The 24790-nt window shown below is 40.1% G+C and overlaps 1 protein-coding gene and 2 long non-coding RNA genes across 5 annotated transcripts in view; 1 reads left to right on the plus strand and 2 right to left on the minus strand.

Annotated features, from left to right (window-relative positions):
* Window positions 1-24790, plus strand: part of LOC109539587 (ecdysone-inducible protein E75) — a 70842-nt gene that overhangs the window by 18956 nt on the left and 27096 nt on the right. Inside the window, exon 1 of one of the 3 annotated variants that reach the window (XM_019907424.2) lies at window positions 4946-5188. The exons of 1 other annotated variant lie outside the window; for it this stretch is intronic. In XM_019907424.2, the coding sequence (XP_019762983.1) occupies window positions 5050-5188 (139 nt within the window). In that variant the 5' untranslated portion in view covers window positions 4946-5049. Of the gene's footprint in view, window positions 1-4945; window positions 5189-14480; window positions 14545-24790 lie in introns of those variants that run through there. One more of the 3 variants, XM_019907426.2, reaches the window with a different exon arrangement.
* LOC125504633 lies at window positions 1397-2150 on the minus strand. Its single transcript, XR_007281609.1, has 2 exons — window positions 1789-2150; window positions 1397-1577 (listed from the first exon to the last, which is right to left on the minus strand). It is a non-coding gene; the product is annotated as an uncharacterized LOC125504633 (long non-coding RNA).
* Window positions 17802-22309, minus strand: LOC125504634. The gene is made up of 2 exons (XR_007281610.1): window positions 21435-22309; window positions 17802-21374 (listed from the first exon to the last, which is right to left on the minus strand). It is a non-coding gene; the product is annotated as an uncharacterized LOC125504634 (long non-coding RNA).

Below are 24790 nucleotides of genomic sequence, written 5' to 3' on the forward strand. Positions count from 1 at the left end.
TTTCCACTTGGAGACCTTTCGCAAACTGACACGCTAACGAAGAATGACGGTTGAAGTGCTAAACGACGTATCCTTATGAGCACTTATTTTTTTCTACATGATCATCTTCTGTTATATCAAATGAGAGTGCAGGCGAAGTTGCGCGTAACACATTATAATTTTCCTAATCATGTTTTCAAGTAATCTACCTGCACATTGTTGTTCGAACGGTTTTCGCCGATTTATTGGATCTTTATTTATTATGGTTAGCAATGCCAATGCGTCCTTCGTTTAGAACATATATCCTTCCCAAACAGTTTTTCGTTTCCAATCTAGCATTTGCTATCAATGCCCTTTAGACCTTTTAAAATAATTTTTTTTTGCTGTTTATTCTGTGCAGCTTTTTCTTTCTTCAGAATTATTGCCTCGTCATTTCCATAATTGGTTACTTTTTTGAAAGAAAATTACCTCAGTAAACGCCTGTTTGTACAAGTGCTATAATCATTTCTAATGACTTAAGTCTATGTTTGTCAAAGTCACCTACTTCGTCTAGTCAAATTGACGTGATTTTCACGGAATTATGTCACAGTAAAATGACATACACGGACGTCACAAAACACTCAAACTATCACTTCTTGTGTCTTGTGCTAAAAAAGGTTTAGAAAAACTGGATCAGGTGTAAAATAATACAGCGGGTTGTAAGAGCAGAATATATTAAACAAATACACACGCGTATGTTTTCTGGATACATTGCACAACCGTGGATTACAGAATTAAATAGACCATTTCAACTCCAGGAAATAACAAACAGCTTTCTCCCAGACTTTTGGATGGTTGATATGATCAGCTTCTATTAATCAAATGAGAGTGCAGGCGAAGTTGCCCGTAACACATTATAATTTTCCTAATGATGTTTTCAAGTAATCCACCTGCACATTGTTGTTCAAACGGTTTTCTCCGATTTATTGGATCTTTATTTATTATGGTTAGCAATGCCAATGCGTCCTTCGTTTAGAACATATATCCTTCCCAAACAATTTTTTCGTTCGCAATCTAGCATTTACTATCAATGCCCTTTAGACCTTTTAAAATATTATTTTTTTGCTGTTTATTCTGTGCAGCCTTTTCTTTCCTCAGAATTATTGCCTCGTCATTTCCATCATTGGTTATTTTTTTGAAAGAAAATTACCTCAGTGAACCCCGGTTTGCACAAGTACTATAATCATTTCTAATGGCTTAAGTCTATGTTTGTCAAAGTCACCTACTTCGTCTAGTCAAATTGACGTGATTTTCACGGCATTATGTCACAGTAAAATGACATACACGGACGTCACAAAACACTCAAACTATCACTTCTTGTGTCTTGTGCTAAAAAAGGTTTAGAAAAACTGGATCAGGTGTAAAATAATACAGCGGGTTATAAGAGCAGAATATATTAAACAAATGCACGCATATGTTTTTTGGATACATTGCACAACAGTGGATTACAGAATTAAATAGAAAATTTCAACTCCAAGAAATAACAAACAGCTTTCTTCCCGACGTTTCGCGAGCACGAGTGGCTTGTATCCTCAGCGGTAGTTGCAGCGCCGATCTTGCTAGAGGGTGATTTAAAATTGGCACTTGGAGAGTTCGAGAAAAATATTTAAAAAAATGTTTTCGAAAATTTCTAGAAGCTTTAGTAGTTGAAAATCGAATTGCAACTTTGTTAATAAGTATTATTTTGTAAATAGTGCACTTATGCATTCGAAAAGAAAAATTACGATCTTTAATTCAAATTATGAAAATTTATAAGCTGTCAGAACTTACATCTGCAAAGGGTTAGACACTAGACGATTGGCTCCAGGAATTGAGGCAGATAGTGGACGACCAAGAGGAGATAATTGCAGCAGAGCGTTCCAGAAGCAATCGGAGTGTGTATGCTACGATTAATTAGTAAATTAAGTAGTAAATTGAAGTTTGTAGTTTCGAATTAGTAAACCTGCATAAACGCGCAAAGTGTCTAACTTTAATATTGCTAATAAAAGGCTAAGTCGATGCCGATCGAGAGTGAAACAGCAAACAAACAACTGGTGCTGACACACATGAGATTCGAGAGCAGTGAACCGTTGAGGGCCACCGTAATATACGGAGTGTGACGGAAAAAATGTTACGATAATTTACATGAAATATTTAAATATGTATAAAACCGTTGCAGCAGAAGCACGGGCAATCACTTGACTATTGTGTCGCTCTATGGCTTATTCATATCTGGCCTAGATTTCCAGTTGGGAATTGGGGCAGTTGGATGTATTCTACCCCTTTTGACCCACATTCGCCTCTTGACACAATTTTCAAGGATCTACCTGCCATTGGGTGATAACAATGAATAGAAAGCTGGAACGGCGTTTTCGTAAATCCCGTGCAAATGAGATGCGAGAGCGAAAATTAGTTTGTAACGGATTATGTGGCGATCAAGCCTTTTTGATGGCGCTGATGTGAAAACGAGACACGGGAAATGAAGCCTGAAAAGTGTCAACTTCCGTCCTCACAGACGATATCCGGACTAGTTTCAAAATGGGCCACTTTGATGAATAGCCGACCAATCAGGGCGTGAGCATTAACAGGTTTCGTTGTTGAGAAAAATAGAACCACATCCGCATGACTAAACAAAAACCTAACGGGTTCTTATTGTTGTGTTGCAATAAGCCCTTGGTCCAGTTTAAAACACATATATTTACATTTTTATTCAAAAACTTTAAGTTTTAAAACAGTTAAAGATAATACAATGCAAGCTTTACCGTTTTCGCTTTCAAATAAAATACGATTGGATCGTGAGAATCCGCCACGCCATGACATAATCGAAAACAAACCAGCATCGATATCGTCACTGAGTGAAGAAAGCAGGCCAAATTTCTTCAATTGTTTCTCTATTATGTACTGCTCACTTTTGTTTTTAGCCGCACACTTTCACATCCCATAAAGAAATCGGGTCGTTCTAGATTGCCGAAGAAGCATTGAACTTTTTATTTGTTTTCGCGTTAGGTAACGCGATTTGTCCATCAACTTTTCCTTGCTTGTCATATTGAGCGAAAGGTCACTAAAACGCTAACTGCTTCTTCGAATCTTTGGTATTTGTGGTGAAAGTATTGAAAAACACGAAAAAGTGGTTTCGTTAAAGGTAGAAATCAAGTGAAGTCCGGACCTGAATCGGGCAGCCCTGAAACTCAACCACGGTTGTTCACCCGTCGTTCCACATTTGTCGCTTTATCAAGGGAAGCTTAAACAAAAAAGAAACCCAACAAATGACTATCGGCGTCGTTTGACCGATATATGTACTTTGTTTTATGGGAGACACCAATGACCTGGGTCATTCCATTAGAGAGTAGACGGCCTTCTTTATGTAGAAAATAATTATCGAGAATATTTCCATTGCAGTTGCCTTCGAAATTCGGGTTAACCAGAAAAGCAAATAATGTTCTAAAGGCTTCTAATCATAATTTTTTTCAAAAGTTTTATGATATTTTATTATGTTACGCTCTTAGCAGTTTTTATAGTATAAGTAGGTACCACACATGTCCGTATGTAAAAATGTAGCAAAAAACCCACCCAGGTACCATTAGGATTTCGCCAACTGTACGTATGTATTTATTTGAATAATGGATTTCTAATCTGAGGCCATAAAATATTTCCGTAAGCGTTTTGCTTTCAACACAGCCATTTTGCATGTACGGGTCATTGTTTATAGTTCATCAATCGTTTCGCCGCTTTCACGTCATCATCAATCGACGACTATCGAAGAGAAATGTTTCATTAGCAACTAACAGCTCATGATGAAAAAGGACAAATAATTGCCCTCGTGTTACTAGTTAATTGACAGAGTCGTCAATAGTTAGTTAGAATGGTAGAATGAGTGGACGAAGTTCGAATAACCCTCGATTTTCATTATTGAATCAAACTCTTGGTCTTTTTCTTGGCATTAACTCTTTATCAAACTTTCAGTCAATCTAATTAGCTGCAAAGAATTCAATGTTTCAAATTGTGTTTCCCAAACCAATGATATATAGGGTGATACCGACAGATTTAATGTATTTATTTGAGTAAGCTTTCTAAGTGAGCAAATTTCGAATCACCTTCCTGTGTATACAGACCTGTATTTCCATGCAAACTCTCATTACACCAACCTTAGCACAGATCAATTTTGCAACGTTTTACGTGGTCCACATTATCTAGTGAAAATAGCTGAGTGAAATGTCTCTGCTTCCAACCATACCTTTGACAGGGATTTTTAAGTCCATCAGAAGTTCGACCTTTAGAAGGTTTTTTTGCCTGTGTTAGTGCTTGTTTGAATCAAAATCGACCGCTCCTGTCAAAAAGTTCGACATTAATCGAGCTAATAATTTTTAAGTAAACTGGAGTAAAGTTTCCATTTAAGAATGGTCTTAGTTTTTCCCAAAAGGCTTCAGATTTTACTTGTTGAATTTGCTTTTAGAAAACCCCCATTACATTCATTCTTATATCATTCAGCAAACGAAATCGAAATTCCCTTTCTCCACAAGCGTCAGCAGCATCACCCATGAAGAAGACATTGGAGCGGTTCGTCGACCCGGCCGGGAATGTGAGTTAGTAGGTCAGGGCGCCACTGCCCGCGCGCGCTTCACTGCTCGCTCGCTTTTGCCACATTTAGCGTCGAGTTATCCTGTTAAGCTTCATCAGCAAACATCTTTCTACTATAGATTTGCAAAATCTCCATCGCGTAACTTGTCACCCAAATATTTTCATTCTTACCCACAGGTGGGCCAAAGAAACCGAAGCACGGCAGCAAAAAATCCATAATTTTCAAGAGCAGGTTAAAAGTTTTTCCGGTAAATCGCCCAGAATTTAAATAGGCGGCAACCGCGCAATGGCACGCTGGCCGCTGTAGCGCATTATCGCTCCGTCGAGTCGCAACAACGTACGAGTGCGAGCCTATTTGATTTTCGCCAAAACGAAAACAAAAGGTAGCGCGTGACGTTATTGACAGGTAAACAAACCGGGACAACGTGCAAGTAGTGCGTCCGCGATACAGGACAGTGTCAAAACGGAGCAAAAATGACCGTGAATGATTTTAAGGAGACAACTTGCGCCACTGTGCAATCAGTGGTGGATGATATGGAAGTGGAGGGTGAGGTGGTAATCGGACCCTGCTCGCAAGACAGTGAGGAACATCTATTGGGCCGAGTGCTGGCAGGTGAGATCCATTTAGTTTTTCCCTCCTCACTAAATTTTGGGCACTTTCACCCAATCGTATCAATACTCAACGTGCAATTCTTCACCCCATATAAAATGCAGGTGTTAAAAAATTGCCTCAAATGCTCGACTTCAGATCCCTTGAGCAGGTCATAAAATATCATTTTCACTTTTCATTTCATCTTGAGGTATCTGGGCCAGCGGCGCCTCTGTGGAGACTAGTTCGTTGACTCGGCCTTCAGCGCCACTCGCTGTCTCGCTCCAATGTGGCGCTCGCCCCGTTCTCTCTCTTACCTATGCTGTAAATAACTTTAAATAAAATTAGCGAACTCGACTATCGAGCTCGCTGGCTTAATAAGTTGACGTCATTTACCGGCCGGAATACTGATGAACCAACAGTCCTCAGAAAACGCACCACTTGAGCAGAGGACATAATATTGCATATATGTATTGTTGAATCAGTTTTCTAATTTCCATTACATAAAAGTTAAGTATTTTTAAAGGTTGATAGAATGTTCAAATTGTTGTTTTTTGCCTCATCTCCTTCGGTTGAACTGTGGGTTTGCGGCCGTGTCTCCACATAATAAGCCCGTATTGGATTATCGGTGTCAAATGTGCTAATCTCGTCACCAGGCCCCTCGTTCCGGCTCTTTTCTCGTTCGCGAACGTTCGAATAATCGAGGTTAAAAGCTTCTCCTCGCGAGGCTAGTTCATTTCCCTCGGTTCGCCTTCCGAGGGAATGTGGGGCAAGATGAAATTAAAACTGGAGGTTGAGCAATAGTCCAATGCTGCCGAGCTTTTTATATTCCTCATTCGTTGCCATTAAATAATGCCTTGGCACTCACTTATACTTGCGGTGCTTCATTTACTATCATAGATCTTTGAGTATATTTCACTCAATCCAGATTGGATTAGCTGAGACCCGCCAGACTCGCCAGAGTGATTATCTGAGACTTTTCTCAGAAAAGCTGGCATACGTGGCAACGGTGTTGGAGATTAGCGTACATGAGTTCACATCCTGCCAATGGGAGCACGTTCCCCAATCCCTCCACGTCGTTGTGAATGGCCTCCAATTGCTGCCGAGTTCATCGACACCGATTTAGCTAAATAGGTTACCTGCTTGGCGCTCACCTCTGTTTTTCGACACAACGCCGTAAGAGTGATAAACTATATGTATCAGCAATATTAATAGAATATTTTTGGAGAATATTCGTTCTGTGCGCTGTTCCATTAAATGTTAATTTTTTTGGAATTTTCCAACTTTGAACACCTTATTCTGCGGTAGCTTTGCATTTTTCATTTCATGAGTTCTGAAATGGTCATGGTCTTCAAGTGGTTATGGTACATGGCGATATAATTCTCAGCAGAGCAAGTCAATAAGTATTTCCGTTCTGTCAAAGAGAAAATTTCTTCTAAAAATCTAAAGTGTACAATAGATGCAGGACGCCCCGCATTCAAAACTTTTGTATCTCCCGGTACGACCGAACGGACGGGGTACCTGCCAAAGCATCTAGATGCGAGTCTTCCAAGTAGTCCGAAGTCCGATACGATTTTGTGAGATCGCGCCTTAAAAATCCCTTGTTATTCCTGACAAATCGATGTTTTTACGTTCGGATTTGGTAGGATGAGGCGCTTTTCTCAGCTGCATCTTTGCTACAATTGCGCAACTAGTAATGCTCAGTCTGGATTGGACCTTCATCGAACTTCAATATTATTTTTGATGCTAATACTTATTATAGCTGCAGTAAACCCGAGCACATTTTCTTAGCAGTTTTAAGTCACGTAATCAGAGATTATTGTTTCGATGTTTCGTTTTCAAGAAACCATCCTCAACTTAGTTTTTTACATCATGATCATGTTTGTTGATTCGCAAAAACCAAAAAGCTGCTTTATACAAATAATATTATTGAGGGTTTAGTTTAAAAAAATTGCCAGATTTTGTTATTGAGAGGCCTTGCCACTTGTCCCTGGACGAATAAATTGAGTGTTTCGTAATTGATTTAGCATGTGAAAATTAACCCGAAGAAGTGAAAGTGGCGACATAACGACGACCGAAAGCAAACTTCTCCACGCCAAATCTGCCGATCGGCAAAAGAAAGTGAAACTTGGCCGGTGAGATTTTCTCGGTTTCGCTTTATTTATTCGTGCTGTTGTTGTTGTTGGTGCTGGTGATGCGACCACTTTCTCTTTCAGCTGTCGGCGACATTGCGTCTTGCATCGTGTTCCATTTGCACCAAGCTTTGTAATCTGAACGGCTTAATTTTCATGTCAACGTTTTAGTTATATAGACAGAAACCTTCACTCATGCACCTTGAACAGCGAGGTTAAGCATCAGATGTTTGACCCGCTTGATAGATCTTTTGACATTTGACCGTAGGATCCAGAACCAAAAAAATCTGAGCCATCTCTATTTCGATGGAGGTTTGGCCAAAAAGAAAAGTTGGTTAAGAAGTACCTATTACTCCTGAGTCAGGCAAACAACATCATCTGAAATTCTAGAGCCCTTTTTCTATTTTGGGCGTTCTGCTATGCAATAGTTTAAAAATAGCTTGTGCGAATTCGGTCGTGTTTGTAAATAACTCGCCGTTAACCCGAATGATCGGGTAAACATAAAAAATAATTTACTAATCAGGGTGACCCTATCGAATCGCTGCAACCTCAAGTCCATCCTTTCTTGCTTGTTTATGAGCCGTGATTAAGTGAGCTAATTTTATGGTGTAACTCGAATGGAAAACTACGATCGTCCACATAAAGGAGCAAGGAAATATCTGAACAGGCCGAGCCGAGATCGGCTGACATTGGATTCGTAAAAATAGAAGCCCAAGTTACCACATACGGCCAGCGGCGAGATCAACGCGCGCGACAAAGACAGCCAACGATTTCACCGTTTTGCAGTAGGTGCTGCGACCTCAAAATCGGAGGAGGCATTGTCCTAGTCTCAACGCGGGCCGCAGGCGACCTCGATAGCGAAGGCATTCGCCAATCGCTGCGCGCGAGGCTACACTGCGACCCCGACAAATGGCGAAGTCAACGAACTAGCCTCTTTTTAGGACACGCTTGACCTGAATAGCTATAAATATGAACGGATCGTTCGGGCTAGATAAGCAGGACTTCGGTCTCAAGGTGAGTGAGCCGGGAAGGCGTTAGTTGGATTTGCCCGCACGTTTCTATCTTCCATTACACGCCCATTACCTGACAACAAAACCCCTTTATTTTGCCAATTTATATATTCAAAAGCAAAGCTCTCACGTAAAGACAAAGCGCCATCGAGCTGAAGCTACGTAATAAAAATTGAAGATGCGTAACGTGCCGTGAGAGGAAGCAATGGGTGCGCTCCAAAAGAAAGCGCCATCGCGAAGAAAGCGAAAGTTGTCTACGAGTGAAGAAAGCGAGCATAATGGATGCATGTCATTGGCATCACACAACTGAATGAGTTAGAGCAAAGAGGGTATAAAGGTGTTTTTTAATTTGGTGAGAGGAAACAGACCCCAAAAGCTACTGATAAATCAACCTTCTTAACTCAGTTTCAAAAAGAAGTGACTAGCCCTGGAATAGGTAGGTGAGGAGCAACAAGGATTCAAACACCCAAATCTTAAAAAACGGAGACTGACATACGCCCTAACTTCTACAAAATTGGAAAGTTCATCAGAATATTGTGTCCATCATAAAAGAACTAAACACCGGCGATTGCCTTTTCGTAAAAGCAGAAAGGAAAATACCCGTCGCAACCGGAATTAGGCAGAGAGATAACCTAAGCCCTATATTATTTAACATCATCATGGACAAAATAATTACCAAAATAAAACAAAGCCGAAGCAATTGGGGAATGCAGAAATAAAAATAATGTGCTCCCCTGATAATGCGGGTGTAGTCTCCGAAGATGAAGGCAATATGCAAACTGGCCGTTTACAATCAAAGTTTAGGACAGGAAATAATGATCTTCAAATATCTGGGAGCAAACATAACGAGTAACAAAACTCAACGTAGACTGACAACAATCGCCAAAGGTAAAACACAAGTAAATAGAATCTAAAAATACAAATGAGACAAAAGTGGATGACGAAGGAAACGATGGCACTCATTGATATAAGAACATATAAGTACAAACAGATAAAGGACACAATTGGAAATAAAATACGAGGTATAAAGATTGAACATCTGTAACGAAAGTATGGCAGTTTGGTGGGCTGCACCCTGAATAAGGAAAAATCAAGGAAATTGAAGGCCAGGGGGTATTTACATGTGGACACATACGTGAGAAATTCTGGTTGGATACATATCCAAACCAGCAAGTTCTAAAAATAATGAACAAAGCGAAGGAAATTTTGATTACCCTCAACCTATAATAAGTGCGCATAAGTAGGCATATTCTATACATGCGTGGTCTCGTCAAATTACCATGTCAACATGTTCAACACAGAACGTAACTTCAACTTCAAAACTTCAAAACGCGACAATCTAACGAAATTTAGCGAAAACAGCGTACGTGAAGTGAACCATTAGAGGAAAGCACAAAGAGCATACGAAATGAAAGACATGGACTCGGAAAATAGTAAAACCTTAGATGAATACTCGGAATTTCCTTTGATCTCTAACATACATTATGAATACCGTTTTTCCCTACTTAGTGAGTATAATAGAAAAGTAATTTCAGCTTCAAACAAATGATCTCGGTATAGTTCACAACATGACTAGGGAGATATTTGCGTTTTTTTGAAAATGTACTCGAGTCTTTATTTAGCGCTTTATCGATACAATTGGTAGATCCTTAGAATTATGTTCCAATTTTTTGTCCTATTCTGTTCCAATTGTTAAAGAAAATTCCTTAAAACCTACTGAGATGTACTTATACTTATTTCGCTCGAACGTTTTTAATTTATATCACAAAATCTATTTTTTTCTTTGTTCGAACTACCATTGATTTTGGTTACCATCGGGCAAGTCCGTTTTCGTGCCACTTGCGTCGCACCGGTTGCATAAGAGCGCGCTGGCCCATTTCCTTTGGCCTCGTCAGGTGAACGAACCAGTAACCTCCGATTCGCGTGCCCTTTCCAATCGGATGACCTCCATGCGGACTCCCAGATTTGTGCAATGCTCATTGCTATTGCAAACGTTTATAATAAATATTTACCTTCAAAACCCTCCTCTCGACGATAGCGTTCTCCTCCCGAAGATAGCGTTGAAGCAACAAAAAACGAGCGATAACTGGACAAGAACGGAGGTCTAAAGACTCTAGATTAGGTTACCACAGTGTAATGCACCGACTTGGGCCAGGTCAGGCACGGTGCATCGCACTTCCGCCGTCGTTCATTTGTTATGCCGTTTTCGCTCGTTGGCACGCTCGACGCCCAAGAAGTGTTATTGACATCGTCGCATTGTAAGGTCTGGATTACGCGATTGTATGGTTTCGTCCAAGTCTGCGGAGATTTTATTGAAAGTCTACGTTTGGACCTTACAAAAGAACACCTAGACATTAGGGCGCAAACGTTTTACGTCGTTAGACCCCTGGGCCACTCAATAGGCACTGCACAACATCAGTTTTAATTGTTTAGAAGAATTGATGTTTAGGTCTGATAGCACAGTTTCATATTAAGGACATTTTTCCTTAACAATGTGCAACGCTTTTTTGTGAACCATTAGTTAATACGTCTTTCCTTGAAATGATCTAGACCAAAGGAGATCTGCTGGAAACGCCAAAAGATCGCCGTGTTTACTTTGTACTAAATATGACCGATGTAGAGTCTCCTGAAGTAAGTTAAACTAGAAAATAAATGGTCTGCTTTTTCAGTAAAACTTTAAAAAACCTAATTTATTTAACTAGAAATGTTGCTAAGTTTAAGCAAGTTTTACAATGTTATTGTTACATTTTTGGCGTTTGAACAATTTCAGTAACTCGCTCTGTTTGTAATCACACTCGCTTTGTTTGTTTGTCGCAATGTAATAAACACAACCCGAATTATAACCAACAATAATCGCACTACTATTTAATTTTGATTCACAGCTCGTTCACTAATTATTTATCTGATTAGGGTGGCAGCACTCGAATATTCTGTTTCAATTATGGAACATTCCCTATTCTAAATTCGTCGAGCGGTCTCGAACTTTCAGGAATAGGTCCGAAATCAGTTTAATTTGCAAATGGCCAAAACGTAAGCAAAACTTTCAAGCAGGTGAAAGGATGATAATCTATCTACCAGACGCCATCGTGTGCTGCTGTGCTTTTAAAAACTACTTTGCATTTACAAAACTTTAATTTTCATTTGTTTCTACAGCGAATCACAGACCTCTCAAGACGTCGGTTCGATTCAAGATCTTGGTGAATTCTAAAATCAAAGCAAACTCAACGTTTCAATATAAAATAGCGAATCGTAACTAGAAACAAACAAATTCAAGGACTCCCGTGAATAACAAATGCCTGACCCACTTTCCACGCACTGGGTCGACGACCCCGTCCAATTCATCGAATTTCACATATTTTATAAATTCTTTTGTGAATGTGAATGGACAATAATGTTTATTTGGAGTTTTGGTTTGATTCTGTAGCTGGCTAGATCGTAGATCCACTATTGTCCTACTTTTTACAGCTGCTTTCAATCTTTCTGCCTTTTTGACAATTTTTCCCTGAACAACTCTTCTAATGCGCTATTCAGACTGTAATCCACTTTTATTACAGAGCGCTGCTCCCTTTTCAAGCTGGCCATAAAGTGCACCTACGTCAGTTCAAAGATCGCATCCCGTCTACTAAAAGGGTCACCGTTCCCTTTAACCTCTCAATGGCAGTTCAATTCTGAATGAAGAGAACTGACCCGTCAGGTAGAACCGAGACAAAAAGCTCATTCTAAATTGTCACCGTTTCGGATAGATTGCCAACAGTCTTCAGTTGTCGCAACAGATGATCGATTGCTCTATGGGCTTAATTAACGAAAGTGCAGATAAACCGTTTGCGTTTTGTTTTTAAACTGACCTCAATCTGGTTCATTTACCTCCGCTTTATCTTTGAACGCTTAATAGATATACAAATAGCCGAAAATTGCTACACGCCGTCATTTGTTTGTTCTAGTGGTTATAAAAAGTTTGCAAATTTTGAAATTCGATTCATGGAATTGTTGATTTACTAGCGCAATTTGAGCAGTGGGTGTATGGGTTGGTGCTAATACCAGTTAGGAGACGTTAGGTCATAAAAATATTCGTTTGGCGAAACACAGTAGTTTTTTGATCATGACTCCACAATTCTTCAAATCACATGGCAGGGCCGGATGGTCGTCCGGACGCGAGGACTGAGGGCGCGCAATGACGTAGGTTTCAGTGTCACTACCAAGAGATTGTTGTTTATCTAATTTTATCTCCCCATGCAAATAAAGCCCGATTGCGCATCCGAATGTCAGGTAAAGACATGCACTTGGTTAATGCCAAATTATTTATTTATTGCCAATTTATCCGCGATAATTTCGACGAACGAATGAATGAGCATCACATGGATCGGCAATGTGAATCGAATTGAGCGAACAAGACTGACGTCAACAGGTTATTTTAGTTAGTGCCGTAATTATACAGGGTGATCCGCAATGAATGCGTCATAGTGCAACTGCGGTTTCAAAATAAAGTAACATAGTAAAATATTGCTCCAATACAGAAATACACGGAGTTGAAGTTCTAATTTCAATGTCAAATGTATGTACTCCATACTTGTTCTTACCATTTCTTCTTCTTCTTTACTTACCGTGACTTTAATTGTAATTGGCCATCACTTTTTATAGGAGGTATGGTTGTAATCTGTTACCAGACCTATTTTCTTTGTACCTCAGATTTTAATATTTAAGAAGCAACTGGTTCTAACATCATGTTAACGAGGTAGATTACCTTCAATTGTTCCCTACCTTCTGATCTAGTTTTTTGACAAGAATTAATTGTTTTGCTATCTCTCGTGTACTCCCTAAACACCCCTAAACAACACACCCCGCGGAATGACGCCTGGTTTGAATCACTTTGTGTATGTCTCAACAGTTGAGGATTTGAAGATGGGACAGGTGTAGGCTGCCCTTTTGCACCTTTCCCCGCACCAGATTTCTTGATTTCATTAATTACTATTACCAGAGCGAATGAGAAAAAAAGGTATCAAAAGTATCTCTTCTTATTTTTTTCTCATTTTCCGTTCGACTCCTCCTTCGCAGTAACTTTCTGCCTCTTGGACTATCTGGTAGATGGTATTTATTTCGATCGCCGACAAACAGAAAAGATAAAAACGAGGTAAATGAACTCAATCCGGGTCAAAACACGCACATTTATCTCGGAATAGGACCAGTAATGAGTAGTTATGTTTCTCGGGAATTAAACACTATTTGGGATATTGATACGCAATTTTATGTCCACACTGTGCGATGCCGCCGAAGCTTTTTGGCCAAACGTCGAATCTCTCACCTTGCGTTCGATTTTACTTTCAATCCTTATTGCTTGCATGTCTGACTTGCAATCGTGCGATTACTTCATCGGCCGTGCCAAAAACCGCTTATGCAGAATTGGGGATTAGCGCAACCACTGTTATAATTATTTCTGTTTCGTGCGGAATTAATTCTTTGTTTATTTGTTTAAATCCTCTACAAACAAGCCGATCTAAATGGTCCATTTAGCGAAACTGTTGTTGAACAGAGAACGCGAGAGATAAGGGGGTTAGGCTTATCGCAATTTGCAGATTTTGGCGAGTTCATCGACCTTTTTGCGGATTTTTCGTCCATTGTTCTTATCTTGAGTATGGCGCAAATAATGAAACACATTAATTCACGAATCAAAAGGCACATCTACTAGAGCCGAGGTCTACTTCATTGCAAGGTAACTAGAAACAGAGGCTCAAACCTCAAACGAAGTCATAAAAATTTGCTTTGTTAACGTCAGAAGCGTTCAGATGGCAGGCCTTGAAAAACGAATGTCCCAATTTTTGGTTGTTCACCTCGGACGCGAGATAAGGCGCCCTTATCAGCGATCAGGCATCAAGTATGGCAAAAAATTGCGAATCTCTTCATTTTCGGTAGTAGTCGAGTCGCAAAGGTTGGCACACACGTGAGAAGGGATCCTGGAAAAAGCACCGCGTTCACGTGTCGGTAAAGCACGCACGGAAGGCCGTTGCCGCTTCGAAACAAGCAAAGGCGCGCGCCCAGCCTCCCACGTTTTTGCCGGCTTTTCCTCCCCTACACCTTGGGGTGGTTTCAATTTAGTTTGATTGAGACTTTGCGAAGTTTTGGAGGTGGCTCTGTCGCTATCCGCCGCTGATGCGTCACAAGTGGTTGAATCGAGTGGTGTCGTCGACCCCAAAGATGAAAACTTTCGTCGGGAAACTATCTCCGCCTCAACTTTTTCCACCAGGTAATTTCGTTATTTGATTCTTTTCTAGTGGCATTTGTTTCAAGGGCACAAGCGATCCCTGAAATTATTCGTAATATTTTTACCAAAATTCATTAGCTTCCCATCACCTACTACTGTTAATACTTATCAAAATTTGTCTTTTTTTGGTTATTAATTGGTTACAAAACGTCGAAATATTTTCGGATTATAATATTTATGACTTAATCTATCTATAAATTTGGCTGCTATCAAAGTTACAACCGTTTGAAAAGTCCTCTCATGCAACCTCGTTGTTGCGGTCTGGGTTATTTTACTGGCGTCGCCACCTAGCGCGCATTGCTCCAACGATTAATTGCCTTGAGATGAATTCAGATGGCGCCGATGGACAGATTCTGATCATTTTCGCTGTTGGGGAATCTACAATTTCACCCGCCGTCTATAACTAGAATCTCATTAATGGTTTTTTTAATTGATTAATTTTGAATACACAATTTTACTACTTGAAGACTGGCCTTTTTAAGATGGCCACAAAATAGCAAATGTAACTCTTGTTATTCAACCCTGGTAATTGTAAAATCGCGATGACCCCATTTCTTCTAATGGGCTCTCTTTGCCTGTGAGGCTTTCCCGGGAAGTTAGCACTTCCTCTTTGTCATAGAGCGGCTTCGACGCGGACTCGATGACTCTTTACCGTCGCAATCGGGGTCACTCACTTCGCTAGTCAGCGTTCTTCGACCCCATTCGGGGGGGGTCGATCTGTTTCCAGAGTGTCATCGCCGGCAGGCCGTTCGCACTGTGCGAGGAGTTCAATAACTTCATCCGCGTTTCCTAGACGAGTAAATCGACTTGGATCGAATTTGATTTCAGACGTTTTACTGCATGCTCTTAGTTTTAGTGATTTTAGCTGTACATTTTGCTGGATCGCTCACAGAGTGGCTATTTGTAACAGACTCGGAGCGGGCGCGTTTTAGTTGACTAAAACGACGCTTGAGGGGCCTCTTTGCACCTCTTGAAAAGAGGACGACGATCTTGTCCTTATTAATAATAGCTGAACTAGTGCAAATTGAACTGATGTAAATGCTTTTATATCGCATAAGACTTTCCTAATATTGGCCGCCTTGGGTAATGGTTCGATGAAACTTCGAGAAGCAATTTTCCGAAAAACATTTTCGAAACGAGTTTTCCGGTCGTCCCAGTTTATCTTCTTTACCTCTTTTATATATTTTCCATCTTTCTTATATATCTACTAAAGTCAATTACAATAATTAACAAAAACAACACAAGAACAAACAGCACAATGAAAATAAACAAACATACGTTAAAAGTAGCATTAATCATAAGTAAAAGGATAAAAAATAAAAGTAAAAAATTAAATTTCGTTAATGGCTTCTAAAAACATTTCTGTGTTGTTTACAACGCTGTGTGTAGCCGCCCGTTCTGGGATAGGCGCTGCTATGTGCTTCTACATTTCCCTAGATTCATGGTTTGCCACTTCCGCCGGATCCACTATTCTAAAGAGTTATCTTCTCCATCTTCCCCTCGTTGTGGTATTCACCCGTATCCCTGGGCAGGGGAAAACGATATACCCCGTTTTGCTGGGTCCCCAGCAGGACTTAGCGGAAGACTTGTGAGTCACTCCCACCCCCGCGACGTGGACGCGCCTGCTGAGAGTTGCCCAAGTGGATGTGTTCAGAGAAGGGTCTTTGTTTTCCCTTGGGCCGGGTTACTGCTCATGTTTGGGATCACAAGCAAAGGCTCTTATATATCTACTAAAGTAAATTACAGTAATTAACAAAAACAACACAAGAACAAACAGTACAATAAAAATAAACAAACAGACATTAATCATAAGTAAAAGGATAAAAAATAATAAGTAAAAAACTAAAGTTCGTTAATGGCCTCAAAAAAATGTTCTCTGAAGAGACCAACGGTTCTAGCCTGTACTGTAATTGTCCAATTCTCTGCTGCAGACATCTTTCGAGTTGTTAGAGCTAGTGCTAATTGAAATTATGTAATTTTTTTTTTATCGCATAAGACTTTTCTATCATTTGCCACCTTGGGTGATGGTTCGATGAGACTTCCAGAAGCAAGTTTCCGAAAAACATTTCATAAACGAGTTTTTGGGTTCTCCAAGTAAACTATTTTTTATATATCTTCCATCTTATATATCTACTAAAGTAAATTACAATAATGAACAAAAACAACACAAGAACAAACAATACAATAAAAATAAACCAACACACATTAAAAATGGCATAAATCATAAGTCAAATGATAAAAAGTAAAAAATTAAAGTTCGCTAATGGCTTCTAAAAAATGTTCTCTGGAGGGACCAACGCTTCTATCCTGCATAGTAATTGTCCAATTCTCTGCTGCAGACATCTTTCTAGTTGTTAGAGCTAGTACGAATTGAAATTACGTAAATGTTTTTTTTATCGCATAAGACTTTTCTAATATTTGCCACCTTGGGTGATGGTTCGATGAGACTTCCAGAAGCAAGTTTCCGAAAAACATTTCAAAAACGAGTTTTTGGGTTCTCCAAGTAAATTATTTTTTATATCTACTAAAGTAAATTACAATAATTAACAAAACCAACACAAGAACAAACAATACAATAAAAATAAACCAACACACAATAAAAATGGCATAAATCATAAGTCAGATGATAGAAAGTAAAAAATTAAAGTTTGCTAACGGCTTCTAAAAAAATGTTTTCTGGAGGGACCAACGCTTCTATCCTGCATAGTAATTGTCCAATTCTTTGCTGCAGACATCTTTCTAGTTGTTAGAGCTAGTGCGAATTGAAATTATATAAATGTTTTTTTATCGCATAAGACTTTTCTAGTATTTGCCACCTTGGGTGATGGTTCGATGATACTTCCAGAAGCAAGTTTCCGAAAAACATTTCTAAAGCGAGTTTTGGGGTTCTCCCAGTAACCTCTTTTTTATATAACTTTCTCCTTTATCCATCTTTCTTATATATCTACTAAAGTAAATTACAATAATTAACAAAAACAACACAAGAACAAACAGTACAATAAAAATAAGCAAACATACATTAATAATGGCATTAATCATAAGTAAAAGGATAAAGCTTAATGGCTTCTAAAAATGTTCCCTGGAGAGACCTGTACTCTAATTGTCCAATTTTCTGCTGCAGATATCTTTCGAATGGTTGGAGCGCTGATTTTGATCATATGAAGTTCGGAACTTCTTTGCTCAAAATCCCCCTATCAAAAGAATCTTCTAGAACTTTTTTCGCCAATTCAGGAACATCGTTCTTGTGATCTGAAGAACATTGGGAACCCTTTAATTTCATTACATTGATCACAGTTGATTTACGTGTTCACTGCATTTTACTCTATGGCAGTACTTAACCTAATTCTTATTGGAAATTAATTCTAAACCTATCCTAAAAATCTAAGACTATCGTCATATATCATTGCTTCGTTATGGCGCAGGATCTTGTCATCGTTGCTTAGTCTTCTTCATCTACTTCTCTCCTCATGCTGCTGAATCTTCACTGTTTCGACTCCCAACATAAAGCTGTGTTGATGCTGAAGTGTGTTGGCATGTACTATAAGTGTTGTCTCAACTGTAGAGATATGTCCTCAAGAAGAACATAAGTAACTCTTCTTGTGGCCATCCATTAATGGTAAACCGATGCCGAAAATGAGCTTGGAGCCGTGGATTTTCCTCATGCAGAATCACCCCCTCAAATTTGTTGCACTTATTTACTAACTCACTGTATACTGAACAGACGTGCACATAAGTATTAAGTTTGCTAATGTAAGCCAAGATCACAGATAAATATTGCTATGTTATACTCGTCGTTATTGTCACATAGTTTCCCTCAATCGAAGACACTCGAGAAAATTGTCTTGCAATGATGCGTGCTCGAATAGTGTTCGTAAATGTAGGCAACGAGGAGGAAAAATGCGCCGAGCGCTGTAATCGTCAAACAGCGCAATTGAGGTCGAGAGCCTTCTAGTTGGTGTGACTGACCTCGATTTTGGGGACGGAAAAAGGGGGCGGTCGACCGCCCTCTGCGAGAAAAAATACGAACTTATTCACAATCAGTTCAAGTGAATTTTATTGCGGAAAATATTTAGATTAAAACGCCGGACAATATGAAAAACGAGTTCGGAATCAGTTCACATCCCATTATTGGGGTCACCCATTGAATATCCTTTAACCGCAACTGGTTGTGCCAAAAGCAATTGTCTAGCGAAAACAAGTGCCTCCTAAAATCCATAGCATTAGCCGTTTAATTCGTTACGGCATATCCGATTCGATGATCGATTACCAAAACAAAGTAAGTTCAATGTCGAGAACGATTACGTCGGTTGCCAAGTCGTTCTTCGTTCGGCGCGAAGAAGAAGTTGCAAGGAAGGTGAACTAACTTTTCGAGGACAACTGGCGACTTTTCGTTTTGTGATTTTTTCGCACCGCTAAAGCAGAAGGAGCGGACAAAGCAACGCCAACGTATTTTGCGACCTTGTGTGTGTCAGGGCCGTTTATGTCGGTTATAAATCTGATCAGGGGGAGGTATTTCGGTTAGAATGGTCCTGATATTGAATAAGTCGTTGTGGAGAGGCCGGTAGCGTTTCAAATGTTGGCCTGTTTCTGTGGAATTTCAAGAGCAAAACCGACAGAGATGGAGAAGAGGACGTTCGTTCTCCTTCCGCATCTGAAGCAGGCCTGAGGTTGCGTCTAACGACCGAAAGACGTTTCCGGGTTTCAAGGTCTCGAGGTCAACAAATTGCTTTTTGGTTATTCACTGGTGAATTTTTGTGGCACTCAAATCGGCGCTTCCGCTTTATGGAACGGCCACCAAACTTTTTTCTCTGCAATAGTACTAATTGAATACTTTCATTCACACTTACGCGCCTAGCGTTCAATGGAGGTTCATCGGCCTCCCAAGGGTCGATGCATGGCGTCGTCGCGACGGAGCTGCACCTAACGGTGTCGATCAGCGGGTTCGATGACGCCGCTGCACTGAGTGCATTTACCCTGCCGACCATGCACCAGGAGCAGTTGCCTGCAGAATACTCGCAGCAGATGGTGATGGCAATTACGTGCAGGTATCGTTAAGCCTCACACCTGTGAAGGCGGCTCTGATTCCAATCCATGCGTGTGTTGCCGCCCGGTACTGCTAAATAATCACTCAATTTAGATGACGCAAATCAGAAGAACTTAAAAACTTTAAACATCCGATTTGTTGCTATCTCAAGTTCACGGCAATTTTAATACATTCGGATGATCTGATTGTCATGTACATTCAAACAGTTGCAAGGTTTTTTCATCAAATGATATGAATAATTACGATAATTATTAAAACATAGGGATAATCCTAGACGGAAAACTAAAATAACATCATGTTCTAAAGATCATTCCGAACGAACTTAATAAATGTACCACGAATTTTTGAACTTACCATTTCGCACCAAACGTTAAATTAAAATTTAAGGAAAGGAAAATGATTTGTATCTTTAGGTGGTTTGCTAGACGCAGAATCAGTTCTGAAGATGCAAGCCCCTCGGTTTTGCAAAACAAAATTATATCCCTCGAGGGCCTAAACGACCACGAAAAACTCTACCAGTTTCAATCCCATCAAGTTAATTTTAGTCAATCTCTTCTGACATAAACAAATAAAAAATCTTTCAATCAATTTCCAAATTTCAAAAAGCAGCTCCAGAACCCTATAGACCTAAATTTGTATCGAAGAATCACCCCTTAAGATTGTGCTCTTGTATACAATATACGAGACCGTGGTATGGGCATAACCTGAAGCTTTTCGCCCATTCGATTTTTGCAGATGACCCGCCCTTTTTCTTAAACCCCTATTTAAGGTGCCACTGCAGTACCTTGACAACACGCACCGCAGATGCCACTAGTATTAAAAGGTTTTTTTGCCTGCCTTCTGAAACCACGGGTCGCTTCCGGGTTCAAAATGGGCTGGTAATAGATGGTACCTTCTTCGGAAACTTGAGCATTCGTTTTTAGGTGTAAGTTCTCTAAATGTCGGTTTCCTATTTATGGAATATTTTATTCAAATTCTCTAGCCAAAGTGTCTTCTGCATGGTGCGGCAGGTTTTTGACCTCGGAAACGTCGGCGACTTATAATAGCTTCTTAACTCTCGTCGGATCCGTTACTCCAACTAGGCCTTAATATTATTAGTGTACGCTTACATGTTATAAGCGACATATTTATGGGCTTTTCCAACATGGATGCACAACAGCAACGTTTTCTATACGCAAGGTGCGTTGAACTGATAATCGCGGAGTTATTTTTTTGGTTTTTTGGTTTTTTGTCATCTGACTGGCCACTTCGGCACTATTGATTCAATATCAAGGCTGCGCAGCCCTGCGGGATAAAGATTCGCAATTACTTTCAACACCTTCAAATCCTGTTGCAAGGTTGACTTTAATGATTATCGTAGAAAAAAGAACGCCAACTGTTTCTGCTTGGTATTGCGCGAGTGGATGGTCCTTGTAGCGGTCCATATCCTGCTGATTTTTCGGAACAGTAAAAAGTGGAAGAGGAATTTCCAGTAAATTCGTAAAACAATAAACTTCAAGCGGCGTAACCGATGCGGTAAACAAAACACAACCGGGTCCGCAGTTGAATGACTTTCTTCCAACTTGGTAAACAACCGAACGCGTACGTTTGCGTTACAACATTACAACGAAATGTTTACGTTTAAACCAGAATCGTTAAGTAATTGGTTTCTGGTTTGTTTTTTCATCGGGTGGCGTTGCGACACACGCAATACGATATTTACAAGTACAAGAAAATTCAATCAAACAGCAGTTTTCAATTCAACAAGCACTAAGTAGCTGGTTTCTACCTGGAAAATGGTGATGGTTAAATAGAACCTTAAAATCGAGTACTACCACATGTTGCTAACTTCTTTTCCGGAGGGTGACTTTATCCTTTCTTCTGCAGAAGGCTTGCCGTTTTTTAGGTTGCTTCAACGTACTAGATGAATGTTACAGGATAAACATAAATTGGCTCCATTCGTTTTAAGAAAGAGGTACTGGGGATTACTTGGTGTGGCTAGATAACAAATTCAGCACTAGATCTCTGCTGAGGGCGCTTTCAGATTCGGTGAAAAAGGGCATCCGCAAGGTGCTATTCTTCTTTTTTGCTTATAATCCATCCTTGTTCGAGGTAGTTACGGATCGTCGTTCTTTCGGTTTCAGTATTCATCTATGGGTTCTGTGAGCCTGTGGTTGTTTTTACCTTGGGTAGGGAGCTGGCCCTGACCCATGAACCCTCCTCCTTTTTCCGGGCTTGGGACCGGCAACATAATCACAGGGCTACTCGGTTCACCCCGCGATCATGCAGGCGGAGTTACGATCATCCTTATAATCGATTTATGCAATAGTCAAATGAGCGTGACATTTTAGCAATATGAAATGTTAGTATTTCATTTTCAAGTCAAGCTAGTGAAGACTGAATGGAGAACGTTTCCCAGTTACAAGTTTTTTTGCAAGCCAACGGCGCTATGTAAAAATTGCATTCTATCTGAACACTTGAATCGTGTACTCTAATACGTTCACACAACACAATTTTCATTGACCCCGGAGGGGATGGTCACTAGAATCGTTCTGGCAGACATACCTTTTTGAGGTTTTAAGCCTGTTCAGCCTCTTAGTGGTTTCTCCATACGCGCTGAGTTTTATCTTGTTTTTACTTCAGTTCGCAGATCTCTTTACTATCGGTGCTTTTCGTTTCTGCTTGCTCTGAATTTGTTTTTTTTTTTACTGCAATTGTCAAAGATATTTTGGTGATGCGATTATAATATGCTTGGTGCCCTTCAGGCTTTAGCAACAAGTTGACAGTGTATGTATTATAATTATATGGCGCTATCAGATCCTTCAAAAATAATAAATCAGTAACTCTCTTAATACGGGCCTGATTTGGATTATGGAAAATTTGTTCTACAGTGAGTGATTTTGTCTAAAAATCGTATTTTGTATATGTACTTGAAGTCTTAAAACGTGAAAGTCATAAGAGCTTGACGGACAATAAGGCGATTTTTCATGACACATTTTATAAGTGTTCTTTGTGGATTTAAGGTCGCATGTCGAATTTTTGGAGGAACATAATTTTTCCTACAGAGGCTTCTTTGGTTGAATTGTGGCTTTGCTCTAATTGTTTTTATTTGTGTGTACATGATAAATAAAGTATAAAGTAATATTTAATGCAGCTAGATACCTCAAAAGAGGATAATCTCTAAATTCAAAGGAATAATTTTATTCGCTAGAATGGGCCGTTAGTTCGGAAAGCTGGACCTGCGTTACCTGATATATCCAGCTTACACATGCATCTTGTTATAGGTATAGCTTCCATTTGCATTTTTCGTATTTACCTTAGTAAAGAGAAATAGAATAGTAGAAAAGAAAAGTTATTGCAATTCCCTGAGCGGAGTAATTAAGAAGTCGTGTCCACATTGGATTTTTACATCCAACTTCCGAAACGAGTTTCGGAATGTATTCGAGAAGCTTCTCTAGATTCGATGGCGAACGAGCGGAGCCACCGCTGTGAAATGCAAAAGAATGAAGAATTGCAAAGCGGGTAATTGTCCATGGGCCGGCAACAACGTCGTCACGAACCACGAGGTCGGTGCCTCGATGGCAATGCTCTTCTTCGCAGAGTTCAATGCCAACCGCGACTTCTTTTTTCCTGGGTCCATGACTGGCCGTGGCCTGCTGCGAATGCCACGAGGCCCCGGTTATGACGGCGACGACCGTCGATGCGATCTCGATTCTGGCTTCGTATCACGCTCTGTTTCTTCCGCCCAATTCCTCGGTAAACAATCAGTTCAGAAAACAATCTCGCCAAAAGTTTATCTGCTGCACCTTGCAGGATAGTTTCGGGTTAGACGAGCTCCGAGCTGATGTACGAGTTGGTCCCAGTCCCATCTTTAGATGGAATGAATCATTTTGCAAGCCATTACGCGATCTTCTACAGTAGAGTAATACTCTCTCTTTTTCGCGTGCTGGTAGTCTTTCTCTGATCGGGCCACTGACCCACAGGCCGAACCATTACGTATATACAGGACGGACGGAGTACTTTTTATGTGGCGTGAGCACAACGTTTCCGCTGGAGCGCTTCGACAATCGTCACCAAGTGATTGACTCTTGCTTTTACAGCAACTTTTCATGTCCTTGTATGGGTGTTTGGGATAATTCTGATCATATCAGTGGCCGCACTTGAAGATCGCCATTTTTTACTTTTGATGCTTGACACCACTGGATGAATGATACTGGAAAGCCTTGCGGTCTTTTCAATGTATTTCGTGTTTCTGAGCTCGATTTGCTCGAATCTCCATAGTTAAGAATGAATACGTATAAAGCGCGTGACAAAATTAGCGACGGAAAAAAACAAGAAGTCGTTTTCATGTGATTATAAAGTTTCATGGTGATGGGGTTCACCTGCTAAGTGACATAGTTCGACATTAGCCTGAAATTCCCTGTTGCGATGCACAAGACATGAGTTGTTGGATGGATGCATGGTCATCCTGTACATGGAGGTCTTTTTACGCTGACGTCGGCAGTTGCGAATAGCAGGTCACCGCGAGTCACTTACCCCACTGGTACAGAAACGTCACTACTTATTCGCTTGTTTTTAGTGAGCGGCATTTGTTGAAAGTCATTGCTCACTTTAACGTTCAGCAAACGATTCACCAGAAATGATCATTTAAAGAGCATGTAAACCCATAGTGGTCGGTCTAGAACACGATGGAGCAAGCTTTTTGAGTAATTTTTTGATCAAAAATTGGTCATCAAAAGTTGAGGGAAGATTAGAATTCGCATGATGCAGGGACAAGTAACTCAACAGCACTTATCCATCTCATTTGAATAGTTGAAAACCCTGCATTCAAATATTTTTCTGGGGATTTTAAAGCTGACGTAATATTCACACGAAGAATAGTGTGGTGTGTGTGTACGCGGCCCCGTTATATTTATTAGCTTCTTAGATGTTCCAACACTCCAAGTGCAATAACCCCCACAACCGGAAGCTCGACTTGTTTATAAATTAACGCCAGTACTGTTCCATTCTCTATGATGGCCGTCAATAACCACATACACACACACACATGTATGTATATAATCGAATGCATTGATTGATGTATTTTATATAATAAATATAAAATAGACAATAGGAAAAAGTGTCGCGTATGTGCGCGTATCGCCGCGCTTCGCATAAACAATTGTTATTAGCGGAGGAGTTTGTTGACTCCGTGCTTGGATTTTC

The sequence above is a fragment of the Dendroctonus ponderosae genome, unplaced genomic scaffold (assembly GCF_020466585.1).
Source record: "Dendroctonus ponderosae isolate FM_Combo_2020 unplaced genomic scaffold, Dpon_F_20191213v2 Dpon_F_20191213_5, whole genome shotgun sequence".
In the NCBI taxonomy this organism is placed as follows: domain Eukaryota; kingdom Metazoa; phylum Arthropoda; class Insecta; order Coleoptera; family Curculionidae; genus Dendroctonus; species Dendroctonus ponderosae.